Source organism: Chiloscyllium plagiosum, unplaced genomic scaffold, assembly GCF_037043375.1.
Source record: "Chiloscyllium plagiosum isolate Xiang-an unplaced genomic scaffold, Cpla_swu_hap1 HiC_scaffold_15, whole genome shotgun sequence".
Lineage (NCBI taxonomy): Eukaryota > Metazoa > Chordata > Chondrichthyes > Orectolobiformes > Hemiscylliidae > Chiloscyllium > Chiloscyllium plagiosum.
The window spans coordinates 20317294-20344648 of record NW_028270153.1 but is presented as its reverse complement, the minus strand read 5'-3'; the positions used below and the strand labels follow the sequence as shown (position 1 = coordinate 20344648).

The 27355-nt window shown below is 40.9% G+C and overlaps 1 protein-coding gene across 8 annotated transcripts in view; it reads left to right on the top strand.

The window, feature by feature from the left end:
• The window catches only part of LOC122560227 (protein phosphatase EYA1-like), a 270247-nt gene that overhangs the window by 106267 nt on the left and 136625 nt on the right, over positions 1–27355 (top strand). For all 8 annotated transcript variants that reach the window (XM_087994796.1, XM_043710684.2, XM_043710690.2 and 5 more), the window contains 2 exons: positions 87–226; positions 3425–3547. In XM_087994796.1, the coding sequence (XP_087850922.1) occupies positions 87–226; positions 3425–3547 (263 nt within the window). The remainder of the gene's footprint in view (positions 1–86; positions 227–3424; positions 3548–27355) is intronic.

Sequence of the window (27355 nt, the reverse complement as noted above, 5' to 3'; positions counted from 1 at the left end):
GCTCTAAAGTGCTTTACAAATATAAATAGTTCATGTGTATGTAATAGATACTGTTGATTTGTTTATCTTTTATTTATCCTAATCAGATCATATCCACACATTATTCCTACACCCTCTTTCCATGCCATGGCGGCCTATGGACAGACACAATACACAGCGGGGATTCAGCAAGCTGCTCCCTATGCTACTTACCCACCACCAAGTCAACCCTATGGATTACCTTACAGTGAGTACAAAGGTTATATTTGTTCAGATAGGATAATTCAAACAGAAACTCTGCTTTTAATAAAAGTAATTAATTGGCTCACCATACTGCAAAGTGTGAAGAAGAATACTTTATAAAGCAGAGTTTAGCTCTGAAATGATGGCAACATTCTATTATTTAAACAATCCTTTTCCAAAGTGTTCTAAGGATTCAACATTAGAAATAAAATCAGGGATAATAAGATACGTTATATGCAGACAGCATTTGAAGAATTGTATGCCTACCGCCTATGCACAAATGTTTTGAGATCATCCATTGCACTCTGAACATCAGACTTGAATATTTTAAATGTATTAATCAAGGGAAAAGAAAGATGTACTGTGTTTTTCTTGGTGTGCTGGAGCCACATGAAATCTGCCACATCTCTTACCAAAGACCAAGAGAATGGAATGAGTTCACAACCCATTTTGACCGCACCTTGAGAGGAAAGACAGTGATGGCACAACATCATTGGCAAAAATAAGCATGCTCGCAGCAAGGCTGACAAGCTTGGTGCACGTACCTAACCTAGGATTAAAAAAATGACAAAACTGAGGTTGGCAGATTCAGATGAAAGGCAGGCCTGAAATTGAGAGAGATTTAGAACATAAATGTTAAAATCTGTGAATGGAGTCATGCATAACTGGACCAATTAATTTACAATGATACAATTGGACAGAAGCCAATTCTACCTGTTTTCTATGATTTTCCTCATACCTTTTGGACCTTCCCGCAATCCAGCTACCAAGACCCTATTGTTAATATTTACATAGATTTTGATAAGTGTTATGAAGTTGAAGGCATGTACTGTACCTTTAAGAGAGAGTGAATGCTGTTTTGTACTGAGAGCTTACAAGCACCTGTCACACGACTAGCTAGCAGTCTCAGAATGTACTGGAAAATTGAAAATATGTAACATTTGGCTGTGAAACAGTGGGCGGCATGGTGGCACAGTGGTTAGCACTGCTGCCTCACAGTGCCAGAGACCTGGGTTCAATTCCCACCTCAGGCGACTCTCTGTGTGGAGTTTGCACATTCTCCCCGTGTCTGCGTGAGTTTCCTCTGGGTGCTCTGGTTTCCTCCCACAGTCCAAAAATGTGCAGGTTAGGTGAATTGGCCATGCTAAATTGCCCATAGTGTTAGGTGAAGGGGTAAATGTAGGGGAATGGGTCTGGGTAGGTTGCGCTTCGGCGGGTCGGTGTGGACTTGTTGGGCCGAGGGGCCTGCTTCCACACTGTAAGTAATCTAACCTGAGTTGGTTGCTATTTTGACAATATTTCAAATTTAACCAATCAGTTTAAATTATGCCCCAGGATACTAAAACCCAATCGATTTTGAATTTATTGTTTTGCCAACATCGAATCAATGAGACAATCCGATGTTGGGGGGAGCAAAAGAGGCAGGCAGTTTGAAAGTTAGACAGAGAGTAACTGCCATCGAGAGAGATTGCCATTCAGAATCCTCTCTATCAAAGGTACCTTTCTCATATGAAACATTTTTGCAGTAAAAGACAGAAGGCGATCCAGGTAAATCTTCAGCCGAAGAAAGGAGGACACTGGAGACAAGAGCCACTGTGTGGTTTCGAAATTAAGTTTATGTAATTTTAATATGGGTTTTTATTGGAACAGTATATTGTTATAGAGTTGGAGGCAGATAACAAGCAGTTAAAAGAAGGGGGGAGTGCTTAGAGGTGTGCATAATTGTTGTTTAATGTTCACTTTTAGAATTAAGGAATAAATTGATATTAATTTTCTTTAAATAATGGAATTGGGAATTCTCTGTCACTCATACCTTAACAGATTGTGAGGTAAGGTGAGCTTTTCTGGATGTGTGGTATAATTAGCAGAAGGATTCACTGCTGTGTTGTAACATAAGGTACCACTAGTGCTGCAGGTCCAGAGATTCCCACTTTCACATTCACAGCACACTCACTAATTTAGTCTAAGGATTAGTATACACAGTTGCTGCCAGTAGACAACAGCTGAGACAGGCAGAATTGAGGAATGTGTGAGACTGAAGAGTGTGGAGAGTTCCATGAACTATTTCTGTGATTGGGTAACGCTTTGTGCTGGGATTTTGTTTTTTTTGTGTGTTATTTTGCCAACACACAGCTGTACTTGCTTCTCTTTAATTCTGACAGAGTTGGACCACCTGTAGGTTTTCACTGCTTACTGTTCTGCCTCATGTCTCCATGGCAGTCCACAAGATCAGGTCTGGAATTCCACAACCTTCCTCATCATCAAGGAGGAGTACAGTTAAAAGAGACAGGCGATATTTAAGAGGATACATTACCCCTTAATATTACCCACTCCATGAAATGTGCGAGCAGCAGGGATTAGAGTAAGGATGAGATATGGAATGTTGAATGTACCGCCTCAAAGGCAATAAAAGCAGATTCAATATTAGCATTCAAAAGAAAATTGGATAACTACTGGAAGTGGTGAAACAAAAGGCTCTGGGGAAAGAGCCAAAAATTGGAATTATTTGAATAGCTGTGAGCAAAGAGTTAGTACAGGCATAGTTAGCTGTATGGCCTCCTTCAGTGCTATGTCATTCCTCGATTCTACATGTATAGGGAGATTTCACTTCAAAGAGACAATGGATGATTTCTGTCACTTTGTCTATGCAGATTGGTCAGCCACACCCACCAGATTGCATTTCACTCAGTTAGGTCTTAAGGGTGATTCACATACTCCACCTTTCTGTGCGATAGATGAATTTTTGACAGCCATGGATGGTCTTCGCATCTTATGGGTATGCAGGCATCAGGTAAAATGAACAAGAATTCCTCACCTCCATCAGAATTCAAGCCACTTGATCAGCAGTGGTAGATTAATTTACAAAACACACTCCAAAGAGACCAGATTTCACTGCACTAATATCCTCACACCTCCACTGAGAGGCCAGGCAAGTGATATAATACGTCTAGTAGGATGTCTGTACTGGTTTGAAGAAAATGTTAGGGGAAAGATGTAATATTTTAAGAATCAGTTCTCTTCAAACAGGACTATCTACTCATTGTCAATTTTAAAACAAAGGTGTTAATTAGCTTCCAACTGATCTTGTTTACTTTTGAAAGAGTTGAAGCATGTTTCAAGGTATATTTATGAGCAGGCACTTATTAACACGCGTGCAGTTTGGTTCATGCCTTCCTGAAATAACAAAGTGTCTATCAATTAGGCATCAAGACAGAAGATGGTCTGAGCCAGGCACATTCTCCGGGACAGACAGGATTTCTTGGCTATGGCACCAGTTTCAGTACACCATCACCAGGCCAGGCACCTTACAGCTACCAGATGCATGGTCAGTATCAGCTGTAACTGTATCCATCACTGATTTATCCAGAAATCTGTATTGCACTTTCAGAGTGACCTTGAGCCTGATCCTGGATAAAGACTTAATGAACATAGATCAGTAATTTTCATTTATGTGGTTTTCTCATCATAGTAAAATATTTCAAATCGCTGAAAGCAATAGCAGAAGCATCAGTGAGGATGATTCAAAACAGAGGTAAAGAGGTAGGTATTCCGGGATCTTATGGAACTAGCAAGAGAGGTATTGTGACTTATTCTTTTCAGTAGAGCACTTTAGAAGAGAAAACCAAAGCTTTGTTACTGGATTAGAATGGAAGAAGGAAGGACGCAAAGGCAGCTAAGCCATAGAGAGCTGAAAGGGAGATGGGGATCACGCTGAAATCTGTAAACTAGGGCAAGGAGTTTGAATTCAATGCATTGAATTCACCGGAGGTCAGAGATGAAAGATATGATAGGAGATAGTGTACAGACAGTAGAGCTTTAACTAAGTTCAAGATAATGCTCACAAAGCCACTAAGAAATCTTCTTAGAGAAGTCAAGGCCATGGATGGTGGTGGTTTCAATGGCGTGGGCTGAGATAAGGGAAAGATGAGCAATTTTGTGGAGAAGGGGATAGATAGCCTTAATAACAGATGAGCTATGGAATTTACAGCTCAGAGTATGTGAAAATGGGAATTTCCAGAACTACTCTGCATTACATCATTGCTATTCAGCCAAATTATTTGCAGCACATCTGAGACACAATAGAAATACTTCTCAAATGGAGCATAACAGACAGAGATAATATGAAACAATCAATTATTTCACCACCATTTACAAACATTTAAAACAAGCAACATGAATAATGTTCCTTATCTGTGATTACTCAATAATTAAGAAGTAATTAATTTCTTAATATACAATAGAATTTAGGTACTTAGGAATCAAAATGTTATTCCATCTCAATCATTTTATGCCACCGTTCTGCCTCATCTGTCCCTCACAGTAGTCGCAATTTGCTTGGGTCCTGAGGTCAAATTTTGGGCTTGTGAGCTCCATGGCAGTAATGTGTACTAGAACTAGCAGCTGCAAGATACTGGAAATCATGTGCATTTCTTTGCACTGGGTGTGGGCTGAATGACTGAGGCTTGAATGCAGCTTCAAAACAAAACCAATGGAAAGGTAGGTGCTTTCTTTACCAGCAGTTTAAACATAGCTTGCCCGTCCCACATAGCTGAAGTCCCTGTCCCATCCCCAAGAGCTCTCGCTCCCATTCCAGCTTGCATTCACAGAAGTATACACCACCTTCCACTCCCACTTGGTTCGCACTTTGCAATTTTCAACCCCCAAATAGGGTCACTGTGGGAAAAATCAACTAGGTGAAAGGGAGGGTTGCAGATGCTGGAGATTAGAGTCGAGGGTGTGGTGCTGAAAAAGCACAGCAGCTCAGGCAGCATCTGAGGAGCAGGAAAATCAACATTTCAGGCAAAAGCCTTTTTGATTAAGGGCTTTTGCCCAAAACGTTGATTTTCCTGCTCCTCAGATGCTGCCTGACCTGCTGTGCTTTTCCAGCACCACACTCTCAACTCGCTGTGGGAAATCACTGGAGAGGCACTGGGTTTGAGGTTCTGCTGTTTGTCCATCTAGACTTTGATGGATGTTCTGCGGTCAAGTGGGAGCAGCCCCAATGAAACATCAACCGTAGTTGTGTCTCTTAATCTTGATTTGATTCTCTCCCTGTTTCTCTTTTTCTCTGTTTCTCACTCAGTCTTTTCCTTTCACCTGTTGGGGTGGTTAAACCAAATTTTCAGACAGCCACCGCTGACTGCATGTTGTATGAGTTAGATGGACTCTTGGTCACCATAAAGTAGATTTCTGCCACCATCCTCCTTTTGTGGTTAGGATCTACAGGTCCTGCTGTGTCGAGTGTGAAAGGTGAAAACCATTTGGCAGTCTAATGGGAAGAGACTCTTGACTCAACCCATACATAGTTTATTGCATTGGCTACAAGACCAATCAGGTACAATAGACCATGTTACAAAGGAGGAGACCGGTCACTCTCGAGATCCAGAACTGGTTAGCCTTTCCCCACAAGTCATTACAATAGAATCAGGTTGGGTGGATATAAATATTGTCTGCAGAATTAACTGTTTCAGAACTATTACCTTATGCAACATCATCATCAAACATTTACTTAAGAACTTAGGAAATATCTCACTCTAAAAAGAATCATCCCTCATTAATTTTCAAATACAGCTTTAAAGAAATAATGTTTGATTGATTTAGAATTCTTCATTAACTAAAATGTCTTTACAGCATGCTTTTCACAGCTTTTTACACAGTAGGATGCATATTCATTAGCCAGTCCATTCCAGCAGTAATTTCACTTCAGTTTTGCTAATACATTTCCACACATTTTGGCCAACTTTGCTTAACAGACTTGAGGTCATTAAATACAATGGACAAGTTAAATAAAAGATAACAAATCTCCACCTAGTTTTCCAACGCATTATATATTACCATTGTGTTATATTTTCTTGAATTAGTATGAACATCAGCAAAGAAATAAAATAGAAACAAATTATATTTGTATATTGCCCTTAATGTAGTGAAATGTTCCAAGGTATTTAAACAGTTAATTTTGAAATCTTTGTTCCACAGCCATTGAGTTCCAAATAATACACATCCATTTTATATCAATGTGATGAGATGCCTAATAAGTTCCTATATCAAACAGAACACTAGCTTTACAGGTTCAGTGTTAAGCCTGATAAAATTCAAGAATTCACAACATTAAAATCAAACTTATGTTTCTAGTCAGATATGGAAGATTTCCTGAACCCCCTGAATAAATGCAGGCAATCCTTCTCCGACCCATTCAGTCAACTGTTGAAAACAATAAAATTACAATTGTGCCTGTACTGGTGAAACCAGACAAAATTCCAACTGCTTCAATGTGCATGCTGAGACATAAAAGTACAGAAAAGACTGAAAAACACAATTAGGTATCATTTATACTGTACAAAAATTGTGAATTGCCAGTTAATTTCACGTAAAATCCAGCAATGGTCAGTTCCTTTTCTCCCATGTTACAGGTTGCCATAATATTAGTTAGTCACCTTCATGTCAACCATCATTTTTTGATTCGGCAGCTGGTTTCACAGCTGGATGTCATTCCTGCTGCTAATTTGCCCCATTTATCCAGGCTTGAGATACCCAGTGTACACAAGCTTGCATGTACCAGTTACTCTGTTCCTTTATTGCCACGAGTCCTGATGTGGCAGTTAATCCCAGGTTAGAGGTGGGAAAACAGAACCAATTCAACTCCTCATGAAAATCTATCAGTCTTCCCATTTAAATGGTGAACATGGTTTAACAGTGTAAAATGGTGTGGTGAATCCACAGCCATACAGTATTTGGGATTCAACTAAGTAGCTCCAGACATGGGAGAACATGGGGTATTGATTACATTTCTGATTCCAAATATTTTAACTAAACTCTCGCCAGCCAACATTAAAGATTGTTGTTGTGTAAAGACCAGGAAACGTGCAGAAGGCATAGCAGTCAATCAGCACTTAAAAGAAAGATAGCTGAATACTCAGTTTAAAATTTAAATTGCATACTCAACATCATGAATTTAAAAACTTTAGGCTTCATGAGATTGTCCCTTTCTTTCAGCATATATTCACCTTGTCCTGAGATGTAGATTTCTGTTAAAGACATATTGTCCCAGATACAGGGCAAACTTCTGCATCTTACTTGATGGCTATTCTTCCATAAGACTTGATACATAGGAATGGAAGTAAGGCCATTCAGCCCATCGAGTCCACTCTGCCATTCAGTCATGGCTGATGGACCTTTCAACATCACTTACCCGCACTCTCCCTGTAGCCCTTAATTCCTTGCGAGATTAAAAATTTATCAATCTAATTCTTAACACGTGAATCTATACATTGCGAATTGAAGGAGTATTCAAAGGTGGGGGAGGGGATTAGGAGGTGGAGAGCCCACACTTTCCTCTGTTTCAGAAGCTTAACAGGGTGGTTGCCGAAAGCATGATTCCTTTCATGAGAGAATCTAGAATTAACTGCATCAGTTTCGGACTAAGCGATCTCTCATTTAAGATGGAGTTGTGGAAGAATTTCTACTGTTTAGATCAGAGTGGTGCTGGTAAAGTACAGCAGATCAGGCAGCATCTGAGGAGCAGGAAAATCGACGTTTTGGGCAAAAGCCCTTCATCAGGAATTGAGGCAGAGCTGTCCACCCTGGAAGCTTCCTGCCTCTATTCCTGATGTAGGGCTTTTGCCCGAAACGTTGATTTTTCTGCTCCTCGGATGCTGCCTGACCGGCTGTGCTTTACCAGCACCACTTGATCTAAGCTCTGGCTGCCAGCATCTGCAGTCCTCACTTTTGCCTAGAAGGATTTCTACTGTCATAAGATGATGAATCTTAGGATTCTGTATCCCCTGTGGCAGCTAGTTATTGAATATATTCAAACTGAGTTAGACAGATATTTGATTAACAAGAGACTTAAGGGTTATGGGGGATAGGCAGGTAGTTCCACGTTCCTATCAGCTGTGATCGTATTGAATGATGGAAGGCTCATGGAGCCAAATTGCCTACTACTGATCCTGTTTCATCTATTCTTAGGTTAACCGTGAACTCCCAGGGCTATTGTAACACCGCAGCCACTGCTTTAGTTGAAATCAACTAATTTAACGCAAGCTGGCATCAAAGCTATGACTTTTTTCACTTCCTTAAACCTTAATTTTAACCCATTAGGAGCAGCGTCTGCAATGCAATAAATATAAGATTAGTATTTTAATACACTTAATTTCCAAGCACTTAAGCAATTCCAAAAGCAGTGGCAGACCCACTTATGATGTAGGTTTGTTCCTCAAATGTCATCAATCTAAAGAGCTACTCATGAGAAGGAAGCAAACTTTCAATTTGCAGTGAGTCTAAAATGGCAGCCACATTCCAAAAGCAAATGGGGGTAAAAAACATCAGTTTTATAATGAAAATAAAACTGATCTGTATGTCTGAGTTGGCTAAAGATGAAAGAAATATAGGCTCCTTGTGAGGGGCACATTGGCCAACACATGAAATTAGCTCATTTTCTTTTTAGTTTTGTTCGGAATTTACACCCACACAAACAGTGAGTAATAATGCGTAACATGCCTCCACTTGGCTGAGTTAATTTAAACCCCATTGTACAAAGCTGCCACAACACCAGGTGTGCAATGTCACAGTTAACAACTCTCAGCTTTTCAATAACAGCTTCCAATTGCAAATGATGAAGTGACTACTCTATCCATTGTGCTTGTGTGGGTCTGAATTCATTGCTGTTTTAGTAATATTACATAAATCAGTGCTACTAGAATAAGAGGCCCTCATTCAAGCTACCAAATAGCTTTAGTTTTAACTAATAATCAGCCAGTTGGAGCTGAAATTTACAGTTGTCAAGATAGCAGATAAGAACCATGTAAATTTATCTCTTAACCGACAGCACTTGGAAACAGATTTGCTAGGTGCTATCACATTGCCGTTTGTGTGGTCTTGCTGTGTGGATGCTGGGTTGTCACATTTCCCACAAGAAATTAAACTTTACATGTACTGCATTGGTTGTGAAGTGGTTTGGGATGCTCTGACTTTATGAAAGTTGCTATATAAGTGTAAGCTCTTTCATTGTCTGAATACACATGAGAAAACATCTTCTTAGGATCCATATATAATTGAGTTGCCATGTATTAATTCTAAAGTGCATATAAATAATAAATGTTTTGTTACCTACATCTAATAATACTGTAAGATTCTGTGGACTGCACAAAGTTCATTTGATTTGTGAAGACCACTCTATTTAATAGTTTGATAAAAACAACGTCAAAAGCGTTATCCTTCAAAAGTTTACTCTGTAAAGCTGGACGTTAATTGTATAGGTGCTGGCCCCTAGTTATACTTTCCCCAAGTAACTATTCTTCATCTGCTAGCTGAAATACTAATCTGCCATATTTAATACTTCGGGCTCTTATTTCTTCAGGAAAACCCAGCCCAGTGTTCTAAAATTCAGCAAGTCATCATCGCTTGAAAACAGTGAGTGCTGCAAGGAGATGTGTTCACAGAGGACACCACTTCCAAACCTGATTTTGTCCTCACCTGATGTGAGAGACATAAAACTAAATTTAAGCCACAAGATGCATTGAAAGCACTCAGGAGTAAGGACCATGACTGCCCCCTGCCCCCTTGCTAACCATGGAGATGTTGAGATCTATAGTAGGTTTCTAATGCTGCCCTGCTAGAAATCAGTGCTCTTAATGTTCATTGAGAGAAAGTGAGGGCTGCAGATGCTGGAGATCAGAGCTGAAAATGTGTTGCTGGAAAAGCGCAGCAGGTCAGGAAGCATCCAAGGAACAGGAGAATCGACGTTTCGGGCATAAGCCCTTCTTCAGGAATGAGGAAAGTGTGTCCAGCAGGCTAAGATAAAAGGTAGGGAGGAGGGACCTGGGGGAGGGGCTTTGGAAATGCGATAGGTGGAGGGAGGTCAAGGTGAGGGTGATAGGCCGGAGTGGGGTGGGGGCGGAGAGGTCAGGAAGATGATTGCAGGTTAGGAAGGCGGTGCTGAGTTCGAGGGATTTGACTGAGACAAGGTGGGGGGAGGGGAAATGAGGAAACTGGAGAAATCTGAGTTCATCCCTTGTGGTTGGAGAGTTCCCAGGCAGAAGATGAGGTGCTCTTCCTCCAACCGTCATGTTGCCATGGTCTGGCGATGGAGGAGTCCAAGGACCTGCATGTCCTTGTTGGAGTGGGAGGGGGAGTTAAAGTATTGGGCTACAGGGTGGTTGGGTTGGTTGGTCCGGGTGTCCCAGAGATGTTCTCTGAAACGTTCCACAAGTAGGCAGCCTGTCTCCCCAATATAGAGGAGGCCACATTGTGTGCAGCGGATGCAATAGATGATGTGTGTGGAGGTGCAGGTGAATTTGTGGCGGATATGGAAGTGTCCCATGGGGCCTTGGAGGGAAGTAAGGGGGGAGGTGTGGGCGCAAGTTTTGCATTTCTTGCGGTTGCAGGGGAAGGTGCCGGGAGTGGAGGTTGGGTTGGTGGGGGGTGTGGACCTGACGAGGGAGTCACGGAGGGAGTGGTCTTTTCGGAACGCTGATAGGGGAGGGGAGGGAAATATATCACTGGTGGTGGGGTCCGTTTGGAGGTGGCGGAAATGACAGCGGATGATACGTTGTACATGGAGGTTGGTGGGGTGGTAGGTGAGGACCAGTGGGGTTCTGTCCTGGTGGCGGTTGGAGGGGCGGGGCTCAAGGGCGGAGGAGTGGGAAGTGAAAGAGATGCGGTGGAGGACATCGTTGACTACGTCTGGCGGGAAATTGCGGTCCTTGAAGAAGGAGGCCATCTGGGTTGTACGGTTTTGGAACTGGTCATCCTGGGAGCAGATGCGACGGAGACGAAGGAATTGGGAATATGGGATGGCGTTTTTACAGGGGGCAGGGTGGGAGGAGGTGTAGTCTAGATAGCTGTGGGAGTCGGTCGGTTTATAGTAGATGTCCGTGTCGATTCGGTCACCCAAGATAGAAATGGAAAGGTCTACGAAGGGGAGGGAGGAGTCTGAGACAGTCCAGGTGAATTTGAGGTTGGGGTGGAAGGTGTTGGTAAAGTGGATAACTGTTCAACTCACCGTGAACAACTTCTCTTTCCAATCCTCCCACTTCCTCCAAACCAAAGGAGTAGCCATGGGCACCCGCATGGGCCCCAGCTATGCCTGCCTCTTCATAGGATATGTGGAACAGTCCATCTTCCGCAGCTACACTGGCACCACCCCCCACCTTTTCCTCCGCTACATCGATGACTGTATCGGTGCTACCTCGTGCTCCCACGAGGAGGTTGAACAGTTCATCCACTTTACCAACACCTTCCACCCCGACCTCAAATTCACCTGGACCGTCTCAGACTCTTCCCTCCCCTTCCTTGACCTTTCCATTTCTATCTCGGGTGACCGAATCGACACGGACATCTACTATAAACCGACCGACTCCCACAGCTACCTAGACTACACCTCCTCCCACCCTGCCCCCTGTAATAACGCCATCCCATATTCCCAATTCCTTCGTCTTTGCCGCATCTGCTCCCAGGAGGACCAGTTCCAAAACTGTACAACCCAGATGGCCTCCTTCTTCAAGGACCGCAATTTCCCGCCAGACGTAGTCAACAATGCCCTCCACCGCATCTCTTTCACTTCCCGCTCCTCCGCCCTTGAGCCCCGCCCCTCCAACTGCCACCAGGACAGAACCCCACTGGTCCTCACCTACCACCCCACCAACCTCCATGTACAACGTATCATCCGCCGTCATTTCCGCCACCTCCAAACGGACCCCACCACCAGTGATATATTTCCCTCCCCTCCCCTATCAGTGTTCCGAAAAGTCCACTCCCTCCGTGACTCCTTCGTCAGGTCCACACCCCCCACCAACCCAACCTCCACTCCCGGCACCTTCCCCTGCAACCGCAAGAAATGCAAAACTTGCGCCCACACCTCCCCCCTCACTTCCCTCCAAGGCCCCAAGGGACACTTCCATATCCGCCACAAATTCACCTGCACCTCCACACACACCATCTATTGCATCCGCTGCACCCAATGTGGCCTCCTCTATATTGGGGAGACAGGCCGCCTACTTGCGGAACGTTTCAGAGAACACCTCTGGGACACCCAGACCAGCCAACCCAACCACCCCGTAGCCCAACACTTTAACTCCCCCTCCCACTCCACCAAGGACATGTAGGTCCTTGGACTTCTCCATCGCCAGACCATAGCAACACGACGATTGGAGGAAGAGCGCCTCATCTTCTGCCTGGGAACTCTCCAACCACAAGGGATGAACTCAGATTTCTCCAGTTTCCTCATTTCCCCTCCCCCCACCTTGTCTCAGTCAAATCCCTCGAACTCAGCACCGCCTTCCTAACCTGCAATCATCTTCCTGACCTCTCCGCCCCCACCCCACTCCGGCCTATCACCCTCACCTTGACCTCCCTCCACCTATCGCATTTCCAAAGCCCCTCCCCCAAGTCCCTCCTCCCTTCCTTTTATCTTAGCCTGCTGGACACACTTTCCTCATTCCTGAAGAAGGGCTTATGCCCAAAACGTCAATTCTCCTGTTCCTTGGATGCTGCCTGACCTGCTGCGCTTTTCCAGCAACACATTTTCAGCTCTTAATGTTCATTGCTCAGGTAGAAGCCATAATGTGACATCGGAATTGTGTTTAAAAGCAACAGATTATGCTTTGTGAATTTAATGTCTTAGTGAGTAGAAGGTAGTTGATAGACACAAGGCCAATTTTCCTGGCTCCTTCTTGCACCAACAATGAACAAATGCAGAATGTCTGAAATGCACTGAACCTCTATAGGCTGAGCAGCATCTGAGTTATGTGTGGACCAGCCCTCGGCCGAAAAAATCCTGCCAATGTGGTCTAGTGTCAGGAAACTAAGGTGTTCATTGAAGACCAGCTGTCATCTCTGTGCTATCCAGTTGTTGTTAGGGAATTCACAGACCTGCTAAAAAGGAATGCAAGATACATATCTTCTAGCCTAACTGCCTGGTCCTCTATATCATTTAACTGAAGGCAGCTATTAGCCCAAGAACCACCATCATCTTTTTATGGCATGTTTGCCTGACAACATGCATATGCAAATGAGGCCAGTGTGAAATTTCATCCTGTAATTTTATTCTACACCAGCCACGGATGCAAGCTCTTCCACCAAGGAAAGCTCCAGAAACTCCAAGACTAAATATGAGGGGTGGACACCTGGTGTGCTGACCTCTTGTTCCTAACATCTTTTACCTGGTGATTTTCAGAAGCCACTGAGAGTTCTATATTAAAGGCTTTTTGAATAACACTAGGCTTCATGCAAGTAATGATAACCCAAATTGAAATGTGGCTTATCAGAAATAGATAAACTTTATTCTGCATCATCACCTTTATCATATTGGGTAGAAACAGAGATCTCTGGAGTTGGGTAGGATTCCATGTCAATCCATTCACAGTCAAATTTAATGGAGTGTAAGGGGATTTTTAGTGTAATATTGTAATCCTTTTGGTAACCAACAAACTACATAGAAGTGGAAGTACTGAGTTGGGTCAGAATTCCCTCAAAAACAGATGCACTACCGTTGTACCTGTAAAAATATGTTGCTTCAGTGATATGTGAAATGAGTTATATACAAGTTTCCTGTGTCTACTTCTTGGATTCTCATTGCAGTAAATATTAGCATTAAATCCATATAAAGTAGGTATATGCAATAAAACAGCATGAAAACTCATTTATAGCCTTTAAATATATAGTTCAGCCTGCACACCTCATCAACTAATTGGGGAACAACATGACAAAAGTAGAACAGTATTTGACTCTTGCAATAACTTTGTGGTAGTTCAGTTTCTTTTTTTCATCAAGATGACCAGAGTCATTCATTGCTGATATAATTGTAAAAATAGACAAGTCGCATTGATAGATTTCGTCATTAATGTAGCAACATAGAAATGGTTGTTCAAAAACCATGTCACAACAGGAAGTAGGGTTTTGAGGTAGAAATGCAAGGAACTCTCAAGATTTTTTAAAAAGTATTTTTTAATTGAGTAATAGAAATATGGAAAAGAATCAGAGCAAAAATAATTAATGTTAGCTTGGATAACTATTTTAAAGAAAAAGGATGAATACACTTGAATATGACTAAAAAGGATCACAAACCAAAAGCATTTCTTCTTGCAACCATCAGGGCTAATTCAGACTCATGAAAGGGCTCATAGCTGCCATGTTTGGTTGAAAAATACACAGTCTATTTCAGTTTACCCTGCAAGGGGAAGCTGTCTCAAAGATTTGAGCAGCAGGTGAAACTAGCCAGCTCACACTATTACTTTGCAATAAATGCACATGGTATTAACCATTAACATGATGCTGCAGTCAAAAGGATATTTTGCGTGCCACATAAATGAGCAAAATAATATGAATTTCAGAGCCAGTGTGATGCCAGGTATGTAGACTGTACATCCCAATGACTGGTTGGTCACCAAATACATATCCCTTTGACTGTTTGCAGTGGGCAGCATACCAGTCATGCTCAACCAGTTCTTACTTGCAAAACCTGAGAACACCATGTCTAACATTAGATGTAAATCTGTTACTGGACAACATTTACTAAATAACACTGGTTGTGCTCACAGAGTGATTCATTTGTATGTGGTAGATTAACACTTAGGACGCTGCATCTTGTCCATTACATTGCACCTTTTTTTAAGTTAGGAAAGGGTCATGGAGACTGCAAAAACCTTCTTTTTTTTCCCCTATGGCAACATCCTGACCAATCAGAACCTACCTCTCTGGTCTGAGTTTTTCAGATAAGATTGACAGTTAATTGGTCATACTGTACCTCTCAGCCAACCATGCTCCAACCAATCGGAAACTTGTTCTCATGCTGTGCAAATTATTATTCCCTTCCAAGTTTGTTTTCTTGTCTGTCAGTCCGAATGAGTGCAAGATGACTTGTTATCTCTTTCTTGAAATGTTTAAGTTCTGTATTAACAAGCAATTATAAATATATATTTTAGAGTGGGATTAAATGCTAAGGACAATTCAGGGATAGAAAATCTGATCTATCAGCATCTAATGAGAGGAAACACAAAATAATCTTTCAGAAATAGATGTTCTTTAAACCTGAAAACTATTGGATAAAATAACATTTTGTGAAATTGGAAAGAAATGGGGGGGAGGAATATACAAACCATTAACATTCCAGTCTCTCAGAGGAAGTTAGTTGATTACAAGATTTATAAACTGATTAAAAGGAAAACAGGAGTCATCATCAGATCATTTCAAAATCACCTCCGTATATTAAAATAATAAAACACCATGCGGAAAAAAGCCAAGGTGGTAATGAAACTTATTTGAGGGAAAAGACAAGAAAAGGAAACCAGTTATAACCAGGCACTGAGCAAGCACTGCAGATATTGGATTTGACTGAGAACTGAAATGTTGGAATCATACACTGGATCCAGCCATCTTACAAGAATATGGATGATGTCTTTGCAACAAATGAATTGAGATGGCATGGAATTGGGCAATGATGCAGAGGTAGAAATATGTGGAGATTACTGATGGCATTGACTGTGGCCAGCAGCCTGTCTTGGGGTCAGACACAACACCAAGGTTATTAATTGTCTAGTTCAGCCTCAGGCAGTTGCCAGGAAGAGGGCTGGAGTCAGTTAAGGATTCAAGTTTACATGGGACCAAAGACAATACTAACAGGACTTTTGACAATACGACTTTTTTGCACATCCTTCAGTTTAGTACATACAAGATAAGAAATTCCAACTCAATGTGGGTAACTTTTGATTTTGTGTGACAGATGGTATAAAACAGGTGAAACTGAATTGCCAACGCATTTTATATCTCAATGTTTACTTTTGTTCGAGTCAGTGAAAATAAAATTGGGAAACATATGATAGTTGTTGATTTGCTTTCACAGATTTAACATTGTTTTCCAGACTACACTCAACTTGAACCATTGAATGATATGCTGCACTTCATCCAACTAATCACTTTCTGCTTAATAACTGACAAGACTAGAAAAGACAGTTAAAGTTTACAGTTAAGACTTTATAGGTCTAAATCTTTGTCTCAATGCCAGTAGAGAAATAGTGGCTCATGAAGATTGTCATATGAACTCTTAGGCTTGAAATGTGCATTAGTTATATCACTGTGCAAATCCAAAGAGTATAAGACGTAATTGAGTTTTCTTAGAAAAATGAATTGTTCTCTAGCTCTTTGAAATTACACAGGTCTTCATAGTGACTTCAAATTTGATTGCCTCCTTGTTGCATGGTGCTCCAAGATATAGGGAACAGGGCACACCCAAAGTTTTAGATTTCACAAACATGGCATGCTTAATTCTACAATAAATTCAATGTTCATTTATATTCTGAAATTCAGTTTTCCATCGTTTTCACATTCTCCATTGCAACCAAAAATGGAACTGGTAAGTTCAATGGGTTTTCACTTTCAGAATCTCAATGTGATGCGAAAGGCATATTTTGAATTTTCTGCCAATAAGGAATTGTCTGAGCAACTAAGAAATTTGTTTTCTTCCTTTTCCTTTCTGTGTGAATATTTTGACATAGTTTGTTCCTGTCAAATTTACTGACTATTCCTAACTGATTCCTAACACAATTTTCAAAATGAAAGAAATGATTGACATTATTTTGAAGATACAGAGATTTTATGAGCCAACTGATTGATCTTGCATAAGAGCTGAAATGCACACTTGGCTGTTGACAGGTTTGGAGGCAGGAATCTTGCAAAATTCAGAATATTGCCTACCTGCTGCATCCTGTCTACCCCCAACCTGTGTCCAATTTTTCTGGGGTCAGTGCAAGTTACAATGCCTGGGCCAATTGAGGCCTTTGAGTGGCAAATTCAAGGCCAAGTTGCCTCATCCTGTGTGCCCCTTACTCCGTGTCAGAATGTGTGTGGGGAAGGGGGAGGGGAGATGTCGGTGGCAGCATATCATGTGGGTAGCTCAGCAGTTTTCACTATGGGCCTAGTGTCAGACAAGGTGAGAGAGATTCCCATTTGAGGAAGTTTATGTCTCCATCACTTTATGTCATCTTTCTGGCCTTTCAGACCTGACCATCCTCCCAGCCCCTTCACCCTCCTTACTTGCTAACCTGAAACCCAGATCTTCCTGACATTCTACTTCTTCCTTCTGGGACTCGGGGATTTCCAGCAGTGATTGCTGCTCAAACCTGATGCTGCTGGGATTACGTGGGCTGCATGCCTTGGGAGCTCTCCATGGGTGGGTCCACCTCCCCAGATGGAACCACTTTCCTTCCCCTCAGCCAATTGATGACCCACCAAGTGCTACAAGGCTGCCAGGCATTTGGTTATTTTGTAGTGGGTTCTCCGTGCCTATTCAGCTAGGGAGGAGTGGGGAACACTGCGCCCTATACAATCCAGCAGTCTTGACCAAGTCTTGCCAAATTTTACACCATGTGCTCAGACAGTAACTGACTAAAATGTTAACATATATGACTAATCATCATTAATCACAACCTCACCTCAGTAAGTTCTCTTTGTCAGGTTTTTTTTGCCCAGATATTAGATAGATGCAATCTATACTGAATATCAGTTTTAGTTTGTAATTTAGAGGTGCCACATCATTGTTCAATTAGGAGAATAAGATTATCAGATCTCCTTCAACAAAAGTCTCACAAACTTGTTTTCCTTCATCTTTAATGAGGATGTGTATTCCTGCCTCAATAATGTCATTGCCCTCAGTTTATCATTGCTTCTCTCATCTGTGGACAATTGAGGCATGGTTGAAATTTAAACTTAAGTTCGCTTTTTGAGAGCACCACCCTTTACATCTCGAGACACTATAGCCTGTAAAAAGACTTAAAAGCAAATTAACCCTTCATGAAAGTCCAAGTACAGGTCCATGCTGAGGAGGAGAAGATAAGTCTTTCTCATGGGATCTATCAATTTCTCTCTGTGAGACTGCTTCAAACAGCTGAAAAGCTCTTTTTTTTTTAATGGAGCCTTCAGGAACTCTACAAGGCTGAACTCTGACCTTGCCAAAAAGGAGGTTGCTCTTTTTTTCCTGAAAAGAAAAGTTCACATAAGAAAACAGCCCTCTCCCCATGCATTAGATCTCCAGATACTTCTGAACTTCTTTTATAACTTATTGCAGCAGCTAAACTTCTGCCATATATAATTTTAAAAGCAAAGCCACCATAAACTCCTGTGTCCTCTTGGCCTCTCACTCTACACATGGTTCTCATTTGGCACAGTCTGTGAGACTGCAACGGTGGTGAACACAGCACGAGAGCAGCCGCTTCCTTCAGAAGAGGTCAAGCCTCTCTTTTTAAACAGCATGATAAAAAATCACTGCAGAAAATCACCCCATCAGGTTCAGAAGTGTTCAAACAAACACAGGTCGACTTTAAATGTAGCAGAAATAATCACCTTTACTGTTTCATGAGAAGCATGAAAATGTATCTGTTCTCCGTGAAACTATTTGCCACAGTGTTAAAATGCATAATGTGGGAAATGAGATACAGGTTATCCAAAATGACATCAAGGCCAATTTAGCAACTATTGTGCTTTTCAAAAGATACACTGAGATATGAAAGCACATCCCTCCAAAATTATTGCTGGAAAAATAAACCACAATGAGGAATACCTCCAAATTAAAATGTGTATGACTTCCACTAGTTAACCTAATACACTTTATGTAGGCACATATGCTATTCAAATATTAGTATATGGATGTCTCATGCATTCTTTGTCTGCAATTTTAAATGACAAGTTTGCCTATTTATTTGAAGTATATTGAACTCCATCAAAGTATCAGAGAAAGGAATTAAGTGTTTATGTTGTTAATATCCATATAACTTAATTTTACAGCCAGCAGGACAGAAGTGCAAGAAAATTCAGTTGTACATTGTCTATTTTAGTCCTCTTTTGAATAGTTCAGTTTGAATTCTGAGTATCATTTCCCTCACTGGTATAGCTGGCTGCCTTTACTATTACAAATGTTTGACAGAAAGTATTACCAGTTAGAGTGGAATGTCAGAAGTTGAAATATATCGCTAGAAGGTTTTAAGAAGCCGGATAAGAGGAATATTCATTCAGTCAGAAAATAAATACTTCCTTATACTGTGCTTTTAATTCAAACTTCACAGAAAAGTGCAGTTAGTGCTATTAGTAATGCACCAATGCACATATTGAAGAATAATTGCACAGCAGGATAATTATACAAACTTTTGTACGTTTCCGTGAAATGACAAAAAACAATTTTTAAGTGATTGTAAAAAAAAACTATGCCATTGCACATAATATGAAACAAATTGCATTTTAATCATTTGTCATTGCAAGAGTTTGGTTATAAGTGTGAGGTTAGTGCACAGCTTTTTCAATAAGCATAGTACAGAGTCACACTTCATACTTTTGATTGTGTTAGAATTGGCCTGTTGCCAAGGTTTCCATTAGCTGCTTCTCCTGATGATACAATTGCTGTACTCAAAATCCATTGCCATACTTCCAACTTTTATAAGTTCTTTGAAGTAAGTACAGATATTTTAATCATCTTACATAGTGCATTTCACTGGCAAGGCTGGCATTCATTCCCATTGCTAATTACCCTTGAACTGAGTGTTTGCTGGGCCATTTCGGTGGCAAATAAGACTCAACTGTTATGCTGTGGGTCTGGAGTCACATGTGGACCAGACAAGATAAGATTTCCTTCACTAAAGGTGAACCCGATGGGTTTTCAAAACAATCAACAATAGTTACATGTTCACTATGACAGTGGCTTTTGTAGTTCCAGATTTATTGAATTCACATTTCACTGTGTGGAGAGGGGTGGCACAGTGGTTCGTTGGTTAGCACTGCTCCCTCACAGCAGCAGGGATCCAGGTTCAATTCTACCCTTGGACAACTGCCTGTGTGGAATTTGCATTTTCTCGCTGTGTCTGTGTGGGTTTCCTCCACTTTCCTCCCACAGTCCAAAGCTGTGCAGGTTAGTTGGATTATCTATGGGAAATGTGGGATGGATGTGTCTGGGTGGGAAGCTTTTTAGAGGGTTGGTGTGGACTTCTTGGGTCAAATAGCCTGCTTCCACGCTTTAGGGATTCTATAATTTTGTCATGATGGGAGTCAAACTCATATCCCCCGAGCATTAGCCTGGGGCTCTGGATGACCAGTCCAGTGACATTAACAATATCTACCTTGCTTCAGTGATGAAGCATGAGGGCATAAACCTAGATTGCATTCAAGCTTGGTCTGATAATTCATGCCACAGAAAGACAAAGCAATGATCTTCATCAGGGGGAGAAAGTCTGACCAGTACTGACCAGGATTTAATGGTGGGAAAATTGCCAGTACTAACACCATTCAATGGTGTTAGTACTGGCAATTTTCCCACCATTAAATCCTACAGCCACGCTGACCCAAAATTAAATGGGCAAGCCATATAAATGCAAAGGCTGCGGGAGCAGGTCAGAGGCTGGGAACTCTGTGACAAGTGTTCACTTCTGAACTATTCCAAAGCCTGTTCACCAAGTAGAAGGCATAAATCAGGAGTATGATGGAATTTCCTGGATGAGAGTGTTTCCAGTAACAGTAGTGGAGCACCACCACACCATCCAGGACAAAAGAACCGGCTGATTGGTACTTCATCCAGCATCTTAAGACCAGAACCACTGGTATACATTGTCTGCAATATGGTCTGTCTACAAGATGCACTGCAGCAATTTGAAAAGGCTTTTTCAACAGCACCTCCCAAATTCATTACCTTTTCAGGCATATGAGAGTGCTACCACTCCTAATTTCCCTTCCAAGTCACACACTTTAAAAAAGTATCGTTCTTTCAACATCACTGGGTCAAAACCTTGGAACTCTTGTTGACAGTATTGTGGGACTGTCTATACCAGACTGCAGCAGTTTCAGGAAACACCATCACCTAATCAAAGCTATTTAGGAGAGACAAAAAAAAAATGCTGGTGTTGTCTGTGTGCCATGAATGCATAAGTAAAAGTTCTCTGCCTTTTGGGTAAACTCACTAAAAATAACGGTCTTTCATGAAGAGCTACATACTAGCAATCATTGCATGACTACAAAATTGATATTTTAAAAATCTGTGTTCATTCAGTCTCCTTAATGGTGCACTTCAGAGTGGAGAGGATTATTTATTACCAGAGACTGTGTAGACTAATTTAAAAGATTTCCAAACTTTTGTGCCATAAAGAATTGTTGTAAATTAAGGTATTCCATAGCAAGACATAGTTACTTCAATCAGATTCACAGTCCATTCATAAAGAGAGTGAACTCAAAGCCACAACCAGCAATTCAAGTTTGCATTTAGGTAATATCTTTTGTGATTTAAGCATATGCCAAAGTGTTTCATTGTCAATGAAGTACTTTTTAATTGTATTTATCATTATAATGGAATTGCACGAGGAATGAATTTGCTTGTTTACTGGTCCACCTACTTTGTCCATTTACCATTGTGGCAAAGCCTTTAATTACAATAGTGGTTAATTTACAAAAGCTCATTGTGAGACTCTTTGGCTACTCACTGTGAGATTACATTGCTGAAAAATCAGAATGGGTATTATTATAAAACTGCCATATGGTTTGTGACTACAGGTACAGTAAATGTAATTTTTAATAAATCATAGTTTTAACTGAAACTAATAAACATAACACATTTGGATGATTGCCATCTATAGCTATAGAGACAGACATTAAAACTGGCAGCAAATCAGGTTGGTAGCTGAAACTGCTGTGGCAGTCTTTGGCCTTGATGTACTGCTTGTCAATGAACTGACTTCAAATCCCACAACCAATCCATCACCAAAACTGGTCTTCTTCCAGCTTTAAAACATCACTTCTTTTTGTCCCTACTGTACTTCCGCCATTGGTGAAGGATTAATTCATACCTTTGTTACAGATAAATTCAATTTTGCCAATGCCCTTTTCACACATTTCCAAAACTCCATCCAATTTAAATTTCAACTTAACTAGAATTCTGCCGATTGTTTCATTTTCCAGATAAGATACAGGTCACCAACCTCAACAGTCCTTTCCAATCTTTATAGGTTGACAGCCCACAGTGGATTGATTTCAATTCAAGTATTCATTTCTAAATTCTTCAATGATATTGTTTTTCCCAAGCTAAGCTATCCCTTCAAGTACCACTTTCCAATGCCAACTGGTCCACCTACTTTGTCCATTTACCATTGTGGCAAAGCCTTTAATGACACTTAGATTATAACTAGGTTATAATCCAACAGATTTATTTAAAATCAGAAGCTTTCAGAGCGTTGCTTCTTCAGCAGATGATATTAGTATTTGAAATTCTCACTGTAAACCCTTTATTATTTCTCTCCCAACTTTCAAATGTTTCCTTCAAATTTGCCTTATCAGCTATGCTTCAGAAGTAGGGCTTAAAGTCCTGTGTCCCAGCACTGCTTTGGACAAGTGAGCACATAATTCATGGTGCCACATCAGTGCAGTACTGAGGAACTGCTGTACCATCTGAGTTGTCGAAGGAGACTTTGATACCAAGGACCTATTTACCTGCTTGTATGAGTATAGAAGACCACTTGGTACTATTCAAGGAACAGCAGAGGAGTTCTTCCAGTATCTCGACCAGTATTTAACCCTGAACTGTCATCTAATACAGATAATCTGATTATTCTTTTCATTATTGCATGCAGAGGTGAGCTGTGTGGAAATTGGCTGTCATTACATTACAACAGTGACAATACTGAGTGTTAATGTGATTTCAGACATTTGATAGATGCTTAGTAAGCCACGGTGTGAAAGATTATCAGGGTAGAAGGATTGTGGATTTGAGGTGACAAATAAGTCAACCACAATCTTATTAAAAAACAGAGCGAGTTTGGGACTGAATGGCCTTCTCATGTTCCTCATTTGTATGACATGGTGAGATCATACAAAACACTATAAAAATTCAAGTCTTCCTTCACATCTTTGACAGTGAACAATCAACTTTTGCCTACTTCCTAATTCTGCCTGATGTCAAGCAGTTTGGAATATTTGTTATATTAAATGACCCCACAGAGAAAGCAGTCTTTCAAAATCTGGATGTGAATCAGGATTTAAAAATTTACTACTGTGCTTAATTTCCTATGGCTTCCTGCTCTTCAATGTTGGATTAATGTCGTTGGCTGTCACTTGGCTGGACAGATCATTGATAAGTCACTTGAGGACCATGAAATGAGTATTACTGCAGCTGAATCCTGATGGATTTCCTCATATGGTAAATTAAATTCACCAAGTTTAAAACTGAAGCCCTTGGAGTTTTTATTCACTGCTGTTTAAGTATAAATGGTCAGAACAAAACCCACTTTCTGAAAGCAGAACAGTGGCTTTAAGTTACCAATCATGCCTCTGTACTTGGAGCCCTGGACCTTATATTTCCCATTTGTTTCTATAAGCCACTCAAGGACAACATGGTGAATAGCATCTGCAAAATTCTTAGTGCTTCCTCACACATTGTCTGAAATAAAAACAGAAAATTTGAGAGATACTGAGCAGGTCTGGCAGTGTGTGTGGACAGACAAACAGAATAAACATTTTGAGTTTGATATAACTCTTCAACCTCAAAGCTTAATTCTCTTTCTCTCTCCACAGACGCTGCCAGACTGGCTGAGTTTGTAAGCATTTTATGTTTACTTTTCAGATTTTCAGCATCCACAGTATTTTGTTTTTATTCCCCACACAGTGTCTGACTGCACCATGATGGTAGGAGGCATTCAGGAGGAGACTATGCCACTTTGCTGTAGAAAGGACAGAAACACCGAAAGAATTAAGAAAAGTTATTACATTGGCTATCTTCCTGCAGAGGAGATAATTAGGTATTGCCATTTTTAGAGACCTTAGATATAGTTATTTGTCTGCCATCTCCACTTAAGGATGGTGTATGATCAGGGAAGACCTGAAGGAAAACATATGCAGAAATAATTAATGCTTTACATGTAGAGCCATGCTACATGAAAGAACTGTAAATCATGAGTGTCCTAAGCACAAGTGAGTTTTACTATTTTGTGTAAAGGACACTCCCATCAATGTACAATGACCTATTTATTCAATAGATTTAGTTCTGAACATGTCCTGGAATGTTTCTTGTAGCTCAGTCCGTTAAACGATAATCTCTGGCACTTTGTTAGTAGTTTTATTTTCATTGCATTTAATGCTCACATTCCTGGGCAATGGAATTATCTCCAACTCCCACAGAATTAAGCAGGGCGTCATATTGAGGTTGTATGAGTAAAGCAGGGTATCATATTGCTTCAGTACAGGTAATAAACTTTTAACATTCAGATAGTGTTGGTTGCCTGAAGCTGTGTCCTCCCATTGACAGTCTTAATAAAGAATGATGGATCTATATGAAGTGACATGGTGAAGAGTAAAAAAATTCCAGCCTGCTTTGTTTGCAGGCTCAAAGATACAAGGGCCTTTTTGTTTAGGTATCAGTTATTAAGATTTTGCCTTACAGCAATAAAGCTACCCACCTTTCCTCTGCCCTCCATTCAGAAGAAAGGGGTGAGGTATTTTGCATGTGATAGTTCAGACAAAACAGGTCTACTGGGGCCTGAAGGAAGAAGAGTTTATACAGAAGTAAAACCCATACTTCCTGTTTCGTGCAAAAGGGCTTCAGGGCCACGTGCCATTGAGGCATCACATAGTGCTCTTTTTTAACGAGCTTTATTTCCAGGGATGGTCTCGTTACTGAAGTTTGTGCAGCTGTCTCCTCCACCCATGCATTTAAGAGATGTTAAGTAAAATGAGTAGCACAACTAGAGATGGGAAAAAAAAGGATATAATTCCTCAGTTTCTTACTGTGTGAATAATACTGGCACAGGGCTCAGCAACGACAACAGCACCCTTAAGAAAAAATCTTCTGACCTTTCTGGTCTTGCGGTCCACTACTCCATCTCCAGTCACCCTTCCCCCTCCTAAACATGCTGTGGCCTCCCAAATCCTTGTTCATTACTTTTGGAATTCCATGTTTGAATCCCTACAGTTATCAACTCTCCATATGTTATATTCTGTCACATGATGTGGGGGCATATTGCCAGAATTAACTGCCCTCAAGAAAATCATGGTGAGTTGGATTCTTGAACAGCTGCAGTCCGTGTGATGCTATGAAGGGAGTTCGTTTAGGCCTGAAGTGAGGAAAAGTGTCTTCACTCAAATGGTCATGAGCCTCTCCCACAGAAAACTGTTGTAGTCAAATCACTGACTATTTTCAAGGAAGAGATAAATCATTTTAAAGGCATCAGGGAATGAGGAAAAAGCAGGAATTTGGCATTCAGATAGATCATCAGCCATGATCGTATTTGATGGTGGAGCAGGCTTGAAGGGCCGAAAGGCCTACTCCTGCTGCTAGTTGCTATGAGTCTTGTATTTTAACTCAGTGATAGTGAAGGAACAGCAATCTATTTCCAAGTCAGAGTGATACATTACTTGGAAGGAAACTTTCAGGTGGTGGTGTGCTTGTGGAACAGCTGCCCTTGCCCTTGTAGGTGGCAGGGACTACAGGTTTGGAAGGTGCAGTTGAAGAAGCCTTGTGGAGTTGCTGCATTGCATCTTGTAGAGAGTATATACTGCTGCCACTCTGCATCGGTAGTGAAAGGAGTGGCTGTTTAATTTGCTGGATGGGGAGCTGATCAAACAGGCTGCTTTGATGATGGTGTCAAGCATTTTCAGTGTTATTGGAGCTGCATTCATCCAGGCAAGTTGAGGGTATTCCATCACTCTCCTGACTTGCACCTTTTAGATGGTGAACTTGGTGAACTGGATTTGAATAGTTTGAAGTTGAGTTATATGTCTCAGAATTCCCAGTCTTTGATCAGTTGTAGCAGTGTTAATGTGGCTGATCCTTGTGAATGGTAGCCTACAGGATTTGATAGTGGTGATATTAGTTGGGTGTAGACAGCTAGAAACTAATTGTCATCCAGGGTGCCATGTTTATTGTTGCGCAGTCAGATGCTGAGTTACAATGTATCAATCTAACAGTCACATGTAGAGCAGGAACCCTTGAAAGCTTCTTGCTGAGAAAGTCTGGAGCAAGGGGGTCACAGTTTAAAAATAAAGTCTGGTCCAAGTAGGGTTTTGTTTCTCACAGGGGTTCATGAGTCTTTGGAACTCAAAAAAACTTTGGAACTCAACTTCCTCCAAAAGCAATGGACCAGAGTCCTTGAATTTATTTTAAGGCAGAAGTTGATAGGTTCTTAATAAACAAGGAGGTGAAAGGTTATGACGGCTAGGCAGGAACATGAAGTTATCATATAAACTTATGATTTTACTGAATGGCAGAGCAGGCTGAAGGAAGTGACCAGACTCCTACTCAAAGAATATGACTATTTAGAATATTTGGGACCAGAAATAATGGAATTTGGTGTGTCTGAATAAAATTTCAAATATTTTAGATTGATTTAATGCTGAATTAATTTTTGAAAGATCAGCCTAAACTACTGCCAAAGGAAGAGAGAAAAAATCTGATTAGATTGTATAAAAATAAAATGGTAATTGCCACAGTAGTGAATATACAGCACATGATTAATTGTAAATATTATGACACCAAGACAAACAGCTGAATCAAATCAACCTGTCTACATCTGTATTCACAATTTAAAACCTTCAAAGGCCCTAAAAATTGACCCCAGTGGTTCCTCACCAGATTTTTTTGAATAACTAATCCCAGACTCTATGAATAATCAATTCTCAGTTTACCAGTTTGTAGCTTAAGCAGAAGACCTAGCACTGTATTAACAATATGTAACTTTAGCAGAGCAAAATCTTTAATGAAGTAATCTAATGCCTACGATTTAAACCCAATAACCATTGTTTTCATCCCCATTCGCACAAAAGACAGACAGACAGACAGACAGACAGACAAACAAACACAGTTAAGGGATAAATCAAAGAAAATAATAAAACTGACCAGATTACGAAAGTGGCTTTCATGATGCATTGCTCCACAGGCATAGATGATTGTTTCTTGATCAACTTTCTGAAGGTCCCAATCAGGGCCACATTTTCAGCTCAGTCAGTGATGCTTACAACTTAATTTCTATGCTCCCTAACTTCAAATAACTGATAACAGTAAGCTAGCCAGGGAGCTTTTAAATCTTCATGCTGCAGTATCAACAGCCAAACTCCTTCTCCCAGAAAACACAGTCCAAAGCCCAGTTAAATATCTAGCCTCCCCCTGTCAGACTGACCATCTCCCCCA